This window comes from Meriones unguiculatus, chromosome 9 (genome assembly GCF_030254825.1).
Source record: "Meriones unguiculatus strain TT.TT164.6M chromosome 9, Bangor_MerUng_6.1, whole genome shotgun sequence".
NCBI lineage: Eukaryota > Metazoa > Chordata > Mammalia > Rodentia > Muridae > Meriones > Meriones unguiculatus.
This window is the reverse complement of record NC_083357.1, coordinates 54,205,175-54,216,606: the sequence shown is the minus strand read 5'-3', so window position 1 is coordinate 54,216,606 and position 11,432 is coordinate 54,205,175. Positions and strand designations below refer to the sequence as shown.

Here is an 11,432-nt window from a genome sequence, read left to right as displayed (position 1 = left end):
CTGTACTGGAAATGTTGTCCTATTCCTCAGACACAATGTTCTCCTGGTGCTGCCATCTTGTCATCCACCACTAATGTTCTTAAATAAGAACGTGAATTGCTGGTCTTGGTTTTGGATGTGCTTGCTTCAATCAAACTTTAGTATGACTCTACCTCCTCCCTTCTTCTGGAAGTACTGGTAAATCTGGGTTCTGAGATGATCTTCATTCTTCTAACACTTGTGGATTTGAGTTTATTCTCCTTTATACTGCTGTCCTTCAAATTATGGGGAAAATTGAGAGAAACAGGAACACGCGCACACATACACTTACCCTCCACAGGCTCATTCATAAACTAAAAACTTGACAGTGAACATAAACCATCTCCAGGAAAGACAATCCCTGGGGAAGGAACAGATGAGAGAAGACCCAAGAGAAGAACTGATTTCTTCCTAGAGTCAAAGAAAATGTGCATTCTGATTTAGTCAATGCCTTCCATTGGCCCAGAAAAAGTTTTTCATCTCAGGTTTCTTTACTGGAGGACAATAATGTCACCAGCCATGGAAGTCTCCAGGTTTTAGTTTCTTTAGTTCTAGATGTAAAGCTTTCCCATCTGGAGTCACAGCTTCTCATGTAGAGCAGAGGTAATCTAACATCATGTGTTTTCCTGTTGCCTCAGTGCTGCAGAGCATCCACCAAGGATGATGTCTGTACCATCAGGCATCATCGCCATGGCTGTGGTGGCCATTCACACCCAGCCTGAGACAATTGCATCTGAAGTCTGGGGATCATTTCATAACCTGGTTTCGCAAGGAATATTAACAAGCCACCTATTTCCAGGGAGTTCTATAATTAATATCTCATAATAGATTAGCAAAAGAAGCAAATGCATTGTGAAGGTTTTGCTTGTCTGTGAAATAAGAACACAGCAGGCGACAGGCTGTGGACCCTCCGGACATTTGGTTCCTCGTTTTCCCTCCAGAGGGCGCTGCAGCACCCTCTAGTGTTCTTTCTTCCTTTGAAGGTCTTCACCACCTGCTAGCATCTCATCCTTTCTTTGCTGCTGCCTGAGTTTATAGCAAAGGCAAGTGACAAGGATCAGACACTCTAAAGCTTCCAGGCTTGTGTTAGCAGCTTCACTGTTTTTACCTGAGCAGGAGACTTCTCCAGCTGACCCTTCTCCTTACCTATTTTCAAGCTCTTTCTTTCTTCAGCCACTTTCCTACAATCCTGTTGCAAATTAGAGCTGCAGTCTTCCCAAGGCTCAGCCATGCGCCTGGCCATCCTCCCGTTGCTGGTGGTACACTTTATCCTGAGTGAGTACAGTTGCCTTGTGGTCTCTGCATCCTAGAATTCTGACTGTCCTCAGTGAAGTCTACCCTGTAAATACTGCCTACTATTCCTTTCCAGGAGACACCAGCGCTCAGTCAGTGACTCAGCCTGATGCTCAAGTCACTGTCTCTGAAGACGCCTCTCTGCAGATAAGATGCAACTTTTCCTCCTCTGTGGCACCTCGCCTGTTCTGGTATGTCCAGTACCCACGGCAGGGGCTGCAGCTGCTCCTCAGCTACTACTCAGGAGACCCAGTGGTTCACGGCATGAACGGCTTTGAGGCTGAGTTTAGCAAGAGCGACTCTTCCTTCCACCTGAGGAAAGCCCGTGTGCACTGGAGCGATTCAGCTGTGTACTTCTGTGCTCTGAGCGCACAGTGTCTGGGGCTGCAGGGGGAGCTGAACACAAACACCCATGGCAGTGGGTACTCAGACTCACTGTCTCTCTTCATGGTCTTTGAAGCATCTCTTTCTGTGGCTCTGCTTCTTTCTGGGATGCCTGGACACCACTGGTAGCTGAGCCGGGAAGGAGAGTGTTAAATCTGGAAAGCGTGGGCTCTGCAGGATTCCATTCCAGCTGGGAGTGCCTAGAGGGGAAGACTTTCTCCTAGGATAAATCAGTTACTCTTAGATGATATTTAGTGAAACAGCTTATGCTCGCCTTTATTGATAAAACAGCTCAAGTCCCCGTGTGTTCATGCATATGTATGTGTGTGTGTGTGTGTGTGTGTGTGTGTGTGTGTGTGTGTGTAACAACTTACGTGTATGCATCTTTATTCCACAGTGAACAAGAGTGGACCTCGGGCACTGAGAAGTTTTGGGGGTGAATGCATTTAATTGGTTTTGGCTAAGGTGTTGGCAGTGCTCTGTTTTCATCTAGGTGCCAGATATGTGACTACCTGACCACCGTGGGGGTGTCTCCATGCTACTTGATCAGAGGTGGGCATGGTAACAGGGAAGGATCTGGTTCCACTCCTGCTAGCCTCAAGATGAGATTTTAAATCTCAATTTTGAGATTTCTTGGATTTGAACTTGCTCCCCCTCACCAGTTCCATGCCAGTTCTCCTGGTGGCATGGTCCATGTGCCCCACATCTTTCAAACTGGTAGCAAGAAAAGAAGGAAGATAAGACAAGACAAGACAAGACAAGGCAAGTTATGCAGGCCCAGCTCCTTTGCACAATCCATTTCCAGCTAAAATATTGACTCCTGACTTGTCTTAGAAGCTCTTTGAGTATTTTCAAAATTATCTAATGCTCAATTATAATTTTGTAGAATGAAGGAGACTGTGTTATCATCTGTGGGAATCATCTCCTGAGTGGACATTGCTTGGACAGCGGCTATGATTCTTCCCATGGGGAAATACCAAAAGCTGGACTTCCATTTGTCATTTTATGTGTCATCTACACAAAATATGAAACGTGCATGCTTCAAGGTTTGTCCTGAAGTTTTCCTTGTCTACTCAGTCTTTCATGCTGATTTTCCTATAAATTTTCTTTTGGTGCTAAATGTACTGATCAGAAGTGATCATAATATTAAATACTTCATTTTGGAAAGAACTTGAAGCTTATTTAGTTGCTATAGGAATTCACCACAACCAGGAAAGCCTAGAAATCTGTCACAAATATGTCAGTTTTAGCAACCATTAAAAATAAAACAGGAGAACAAGGAATTGGAACTCACTGGTTGTTTTTTTTTTCAAATAATCTTTAAAGCCATAAAAGTGCTATGTTTTTCATTTCCATCTTAAATTCTTCAGATATGCTTGAGAATTTGTGATGTGATTCCTTCTGCATCTTTTATTACTGCTTGTTGATTTCTCTCTGGCACAAATGATTTTACTGCAGGAACATCAATGTTTACTATCAATTACTATTTTATCATATCATAATCACATCCTGCTGAAATACAGTCAAGAATCCCAGTGGACAATGAAAATCACCAGCTCCAGTATGGAATTTTAGTTCATCACCTTCTGTTTTGCAGAACTGTAAAAGATTTTATACTTTTGTGCATACAGCAAAGGAGGATGACAATACTCAGGATGAAGAGGAAAAGAAAGAGAGAATTTTCTAGCTGCTGCTTGACCAGAAAATATAGCTCTGTAGGTATCACAGAACTATGAGCCCTGAGTACAATTTCCAGCACTCACATGAGGGCATGGCGGCTGTGCTGGGGAGGTGAGGGTAGACGTGTTCCTAAAGCCTGGTTCCCAAGCAGCCTAGGCTACCTGGAAGTGCCCAGGGTCAATGAGAGACCTTGTATCCAATAAACAAGACAGATAGCTTCTGAAAAATGACACCCAAGATGGTCCTCTGGCCTCCACATACATGTGCACATATGTGTACCCAAACACACACTTGCACACACACACACACACACACACACACACACACACACACTAAAGATCCCCAGAACCTGAGAAACAACACCCACAGTTATCTCATGTCTCTTCATGAACACATACACATGCAAATACATATGTACACATGTGCTTCTACTTGTCCCCATGCACACACTCACATACACACGCATACATAAATATTTTAACATAGACACAGATAGATGTTACCTGGAGATTCTAACACCAAGTGGTCTATCTTAGGTATTACTCTGTTCATCTCTTAGTTTTGATTTTCTTTATAATGAGACGGGAAGGCAGGCTTATTTGTAAACACTCCTAAGACACAATACCAAGGTCAGCATAGGAATTTTCATGGACTTCTTTCCAGTCAACTCACCTTCATGAGGCAGTGGGTTAGCCATTGTCACTCACACTAGGCCTGGTGAGAACTTCAAGTCTGTGGAGTTACACAGCAGGCCTTCTGCTGTTTCTCATTCTCTTTCCCACACATGACAATGAGAAATACTCATGTTCTTATGGGAACCACAATACAGCACTGTTATTACCAGATAGTGCCTGATATACAAACTAGCACACTCAGTTCTACTGTGTCTCACAACGAGTAGACAATGAATTTTTAGAAATTAAATATTTGGTTCTTAGTGGGTCAAGATACAGGTGAATATAGATATTTTTTTTACAATGTTTATTTGGGAAAGGTGTGTGTCTAAAATACTTTAGTCAAATCAACAACCAAAGAGCTTTCACTAAAGGCTTTTTTCCTGTTTGGTGATACCATGAAACATGCCCCTGCTCTTGCTAGTGAAACCTGTTATGTGAAATTACCCATGAAAACTGGTGAGACTTAGGGATTGGGCATATTGTTGGCAATGGACCTCCAGTTTTTTGTCATGGCCTTTGCATAAAATGGCAGCTGGCAACCCCAGGAGGGTGAATTCCTGTCAAGCTTAGCTTACTCTGTCAACTGAGGGCAATTTCAGTAGCACATATGCAGCATTGCACTTCTGAGCTGAAATTATTTAACTCAAGTGTACACATACATGACGGGTACACTGTTTTTTAGTGGTTGGTGTACACATGCCACAAGAGTTTTTAAAATATTTTCTGCAACTCTGAAGGCCCATGCCATGCAATTCTCCCCTTCTCTGTCAGTGTTCCAAGCAAACTTAAGATGTAGTGGTACATGCCCTGAATCTGAAAAAGTTCTAAGGCTTTGCGAAGAAAGTACAGGGAGACTTCACTCATTTGTCATTTGCATTGGGTGCCAAATACATGAAAAGCAGACTCCATTCTTCCCAGCACCTTAACAAAATTGTTAGGATCATCAGAAATCTAGGTCCAAGTCTCATGAGGATTGAGCAAGAATCAGGAAACTTAATTTGGGAGACAGGTGCTCTAAAACAAAGTATAAAGAGGGAATAATACAATGTTGAGTATTTTTTGTCTGTGCAGCTGTGCCTTCAAATTTTTTGGCTGTGCTTCATAACATTTAAAAATGGATTCTCATGTTCATTTTGTGATTTCACAACACAGTACATATTGTGGTTGAAGCAACACAAATGTTTTGTTTGTTTGTTTGTTTGTTTTTAGCTTTAGAGGTAGAAGTCCAAGATGGAGATGAGAGCATGATTGCTTTTCCAGGGCACTCTCTCTGTGTCCATTAGTGAATCCTCTCATGGTCCTTTTCAGAGGATAAGAGGGTCTGTGCTCAACATCTGTCTTATCATCCCCCTCTCTGTGTTGATTGATTTTGCCTTAGTTACCTTTTCATGTCTGATCTTCTAGTATTGTCACCCCAAAGCCCTTTTAGGGCCCCAGCATATGTATTTTATATAGACACAGTTCAGTGCTTAGCATCCTTTTAAGAAGATTAATGCTAGTTGTATAAAGATTTTGAGATCTCCATAATCCAGTATTCTATGGATTTCTGCTGTGCACATGAACACACACACACACACACCAAAAAAGAATTCTATTATATATGCTCAATAGTATGGTGGTTACTTTTTCTCTTTCTTTCTTTCTTTCTTTCTTTCTTTCTTTCTTTCTTTCTTTCTTTCTTCCTTTCTTCCTTTCTTCCTTTCTTCCTTTCTTCCTTTCTCTCCCTTCCTTCCTTCCTTCCTTCCTTCCTTCCTTCCTTCCTTCCTTCCTTCCTTCCTTCCTTCCTTTCTTTCTTTCTTTCCTTTTTTTCCTTCTCTTCTCTCCCCTCCCTTCCTTCCTTTCTTGTTGGTTTTCTTGCTTGTTTGTGTTTTGATACAGGGTTTCTCTGTTTATCTCTGGCTGTTCTGCTAGACTGGGCTAGCCTCAAAGTTAGAGATTTCCCTGTCCCTGCCTCCCAGTTGCAGGGATTACAGTGTAGGACACTACTACCTCATGGGTTGTTTATTTTTATATTTTCTAAAGTAGTGTGTTGCAAAATTTAAAATGATGGTTCAGCAAAACAGTTGCCTTTTATATGTGATTCTGATACGTGTATGTACGCGTGTATGTACAAGTGTGTTTATGTGTGTATTAGTGTGTATGCATGTGTGTAAGTGTGAGTGTGTGTTCTTGTCAAAAGTGAGTACAGTGAGGATCACATGTAAGTTAGATTATCGCCTTCCCTGCCATCACTTTCATGTTTCCAGAAGAACTGGAAAACATAATAAACCATTCATAAAACCAGCTCATTATGAAGGAATGGAAGCAAAGGGACCAGTGACAGTAACTGAAGCTGAAAGGGTGTTATCCAGAACTGTCTATGCTGTACTTCACAATCTCAGTACTCTGTTTTAGCTTCATTCTTTTCTGTTCATTTATTCTTGCTGTTTTCCTTCTGCCCATTTCCCATTCCCCTTTCCATCTAAATGTTAAGTCACCCTTCACTTGTACCCTCTCTCTGTTTCTGTGTCACCTGAGCTGAGTCACCTGACAAGCTTGTCACTCTCCTCACACACTCCTCTCTCCACTGGGGGCAGAATAGCCATGCTTTAGAGAAGGCTATGTAGGTGTGATGGTTCCTGGGTGAGAGAGGAGGCTTCAATCCTTACACAAGGGCAGCAGGACACATCCTACATTATGCTGTCTTCAGCATTCTTGCCTTTCCTTTAGATTTTTCCAATTATGTACCAAGGATTAAAGTTTTGTTCTTCCAGATTATGTGCATATGTCTGTATACATATATATGCAATTTATACATATATATATATATATAATTTTCTAACTTTTAAATTTTACAATTATACAATTTTAATATATTAACGTTCGGTAATCTTGAAGTTTTTCTTACTTCTGTTGGCATCTGTTGTTTTGGTAAAGCCTTTCATTGCCCTCCTTAACAACATACAGAACATAACAACATTCAGAATACAGAGCTGTATTTCAATTCTTATTGTGAGGACCACAATTGAAACTACAAATGCGCATATGCTGTTATACATAAATAAGATGTTTCTCTAAACCTTAAATTATCTGAGGACGGGATGTATAACCTGAGATGTGTTCATAATACAGTGCAGGACATCAGTAGAGGCTGCTGCTGCTGCTAAGACAGCTTTCTTTGTTTGTTGGACTGTTTGTTGTGGAGTTTCATGGGGTTCAGGCTGACTTCAGACAAAAGCACCACTTAGCAGAGAATGATGCTGAGCTTCCTATGCTCTATCCTCCACCTCCTAGTCGCTAGGATCCCAGGCACATCTCACCACCCCCAGCTAATATTTTGAGCATGTAAAGAAAACTACAAAAAGGTGTTCACAATACATGCATGACATTTTGTTTCAAAACAGAAAATAAGACATGAAATGCTGTATATTTCCTGTTGCTCCACATATTTAATATATGATTATGATTCTTCAACAAAACACTGTGCAGGATCAGCTCCAATGTGGCAGCTGAAGGAGGAGTTTAGGATGATGAGTGATGGAATCCCCAGAATGAATCAGGATGTTCAGGCATGTGGGCTTTTTACCCTGAATATTATGTTCCATTAATTTTCAAATAATTTATATGTTCATGAATTTATCCAATGATTAAGACTAATAAGTTTAAACAGGCAATGAAGTGTTCCCCATCTTTTCACTTTTCATAATGAAAAGGGGATAAAAGAAAATATGCATCTTTTAAATAAAATAATATAAATGGTGTCCCCATATGTCTCCCCATACCCTATGTAAACTCAGGTGACACATGAGGTTTGCAGGTGAGAGATATTTATTCTCTCCTTCTACCTCCAGACCCATCTCTACCTTCTTTATGAAGTTTTATCCAAAGTCCCCATGTGTCAGTCTTTTACTTTCCCGAGACCATCCAGCTCACAAGATATTATTCTTTGATTATATTGTATATATATGTGTATTTATGTCTTCTACAGATTGGAAACTTGTGTCTTGTACCATTTACTGCTCTTTCTTAAAAATAGTTTTAATTAAAATATAATTACTTAATTTACCCATTTTCATTTTCTTATCTCATCCTCTTCTACATAGCAAACATTTCTCACCGAAATTCATTGCCTCTGCCTGCTTTTGCTTTAATTGTTGTTACATAGATTCCTAAATATAGATACAACCTGCTCGGGCCATATGGTGTACCTTGTATGTGTATGATTTCAGGACTTGCCCCATGGTGTTCAATATCAGATTGGAGTGCTCTTCCTTTGGTACGACTGCTTCTCTTGTTGGCATTTCTCAGGTGCCTGTACTTCTCTGTCTAGATTTGAAGCTCTATCAGATTTCCTTTTTCCAGGATAGTATTCTACTGGTGCATCAATGTTCAGGTCTTGTTTAGGCAACCATGACCTTGAGAATTCTTAGGTATGTATTCCGTGCCATGTTTAAGAGATGCAATCTCACAGAAACCTTCCTGTTCCTCTGGAGCTTAGACATTTTCTGTGCCCTCTTCCCCAGTGCTCCCTGAGCTGTAGGCGCATGGATCAGTTCAGGCAGAACACTGCATGATCACTTGTTCTCTGCATTTTGATTAGTTGTAGTTTTCTGAATGGTTCTCTGTCTTTTGAAAAAAAGAAAGTGTTTGATGAGGACAGAAAAATGTACTTATCCCTGGGAACAATGATTGATATTTAGAATGTAATTAGGGATTGTGCTGTGTAAGATGGTAGTTACAGGTTCATCTCAAAGATCTATAACCTCACTAGTCCTGCATACTTTGGCTAGGTTTCCAGAACCAGGCAAGATTTTCCTCTTGTTGAGTTATTTCTTGTGTCCAACTTGAGAGCTATTGGTTGCCACCAAAATATGAGTACCACTATTGCAACCTTAGATTTTAATACAATATTGGCCACTGTAGTTTATAGGCATCATAGCTGGGAAGGATAATTGTCTGCTTGTCTCCTTTCATCAAGGAGGAAGACTTCAATTCAGGTCAAGCTGGCTTCCTCTGTATCATCTGGTCAAAATGCATCGTGTCATGAGCAATAGGTACTCACTGAGAACTTGTGGTGAAGAATAATATTTAAAGATAAGAGTCTATAATGTTTTAGAAGTCTTTTTTAATTTCCCCACTAACAGCTTGAATGAGGGATTTCCATGACTGGTATTGAGGATTTTGTTAGCTGTGTGCAGCTCTTGGGGAAGCATTGTCAGCCCAAATAGTTTAATTTAAACTATGTGTGTATATGTATATACATATTTTTATTCTTATGTATTCTACACTATTTTAGGTAAATAGATACTAATATGATTCCTTTAACTTTTTTAGCCATGGTCACTTTATTTCACCCTCCCCCCTCTCCTTTCTTCTGTGTTGAGCTCTTTTCCCATCCCAACTACCCTCCCTTCATTTTTCCTATTTTTTTATATTAAATTATGCTTACTTTGCTATTTCCTTCTTTAGTGCTTCTCCCCAACCTCATGTTCCCTTTTGTACCTTTCTGACCTCTGTGGTTACTCCAGGTTATTCGTGTCCATCTGAAGATTTTTATTTAGGAGGCTCTACACTTTCCGTTGGAATTAGGAGTCCAGCAGCAGAACATGTGCCATCTGTCTTTCTGTGTCTCCGTCAACTCATTCAAAGCAGTCTTTTCCAGTTCCACCCATCTACCTGACAAGTTTACGATGCCATTCTTCATTCCTCCCTATAGTGAATGCAGGTTACACACACACACACACACACACACACACACACACACACACACACAGCATTTGTGGTCAGTTGTTTTATTGAGTTTTAGACACAGGTGAGAAAAAATCTGTAACTTGTCTAATTTTCTTGTGATGATTAATAACAATTTTGAGTTATTTTTCAGCCATTTTATTTTTCTTCTAAGAACTCTATCTAGGCACTAATGTTTTCTGACCATCTGCATTTCTTTGTAATTTATAGGAATTGATCACTAGAACTGATGGAATGAATAAGGCAGGTTTAATGAGGTTTGTGGAGATGGCCTGAAGTCACTCTTGTTGTCTGTGGTGTCAGTACACTAGGCGGCCCTGCAGGTGTCCTGGAAATAGGCTTTTCTTAAGTTGTCTAGAGGTTGAAGAGCTGAGAGGACATCAGGACATAACATCCGCAACGCAAAGAGCAGGAGTGATGGTGTGGAGTTCATGTGGATCTTTAGCTCCCAGTTGTTCTTATGGAAAAGCACAAATATCTAGAACCTGGTCAGTGGATCCCAATTGTCTATAGATCTATTTAAAGAACAACAAAAAGCCGTGCAAAGATTCTGCAAGGCTCGGCTTAACCTATGGGAGTCACTAGTTTTCCCCCCTCATTCTGCATTCATGCACCCCACCCCCACCTCTTCATACATTTCCCCAGACTCCCTTACGTGATGGGCTACAAAGAAAATACAGTGTCCTGGACCCTACTGTGACTGCCATTTCCTGCATAGTCCTAAAGCAAGTACAGTTCAGCAATCAGGACATGGAGGTGGTTGGAGTGCAATATCATGACACAGAGGTGGACGGGGTTTCCTGTTCAGATGAAGGAGGAAGCTCAGTGATTCTGAGAACCTATCCTCTGTAAGCATAGTGTGTCTGTGCATACTCGACCCCTATCAGAGCTGGAGAGAAGAATCCCAGCAACTGGACAGGGGCCATGGAGAGGAATCTGGGAGCTGTGCTGGGGATTCTGTGGGTGCAGATTTGCTGTGAGTTGGGCTCAGCTAAGTTGCTTTAGGGATTCTCCAGAAATGGTGGAGTGGGAGAAAGCCAACACACAGCTCCTGTGCATTCATCCTCATGGGAGTCTCCTGGGATATCTGACAGGTGTGGGTGAAAACTTCTGTCTGATTCTCATTTGCTTTTCTATTTCCAAGCAGGGGTGAGAGGAGCTGGAATGGAGCAGAGTCCTTCAGTCCTGAGTCTCCAGGAGGGAACCAGTTCTGCTCTGAGGTGCAACTTTTCCACCACCATGAGGAGTGTGCAGTGGTTCAGACAGAATCCCCAGGGCAGCCTCATCAGTCTGCTTTACGTGGCTGCAGGAACAAAGGAGAATGGGAGGTTAAAGTCCACATTTGATTTTAAGGAGAGCTACAGCGCCCTGCACATCAGGGACGCCCAGCTGGAGGACTCAGGCACTTACCTCTGTGCTGCTGAGGCACAGTGCTCCCAGCAAGCCTGAAGCCTGGCCCCAAACTGCAGCTGGGTGTGCAGCTCCAGCCCCTGACACAAGGAGACTGCAGGAGGCTTTGCACAACTGTGGCTTTATCAGATCTCTACCAATTACAAAGGAAGTGTGAGGAGACATAAAAATACCTCAAGAAGTTTACACAGATATGACAGTTCACACTGACCTGACACTGACTTCTAGAATGTTAGATGCCAG

The 11,432-nt window shown here is 41.5% G+C and overlaps 2 gene segments (V, D, J or C); both read left to right on the top strand.

Moving 5' to 3' along the window:
* Positions 1-1,247: 1,247 nt before the first annotated feature.
* Positions 1,248-1,824, top strand: LOC132656255 (T-cell receptor alpha chain V region PHDS58-like). The segment is given in 2 exon segments: positions 1,248-1,293; positions 1,388-1,824. Coding segments are annotated over 2 exon segments (483 nt in total).
* Positions 1,825-10,703: 8,879 nt separating this feature from the next.
* On the top strand, positions 10,704-11,228 carry LOC110542355 (T cell receptor alpha variable 22-like). The segment is given in 2 exon segments: positions 10,704-10,755; positions 10,927-11,228. Coding segments are annotated over 2 exon segments (354 nt in total).
* The last annotated feature ends 204 nt before the right edge of the window (positions 11,229-11,432 follow it).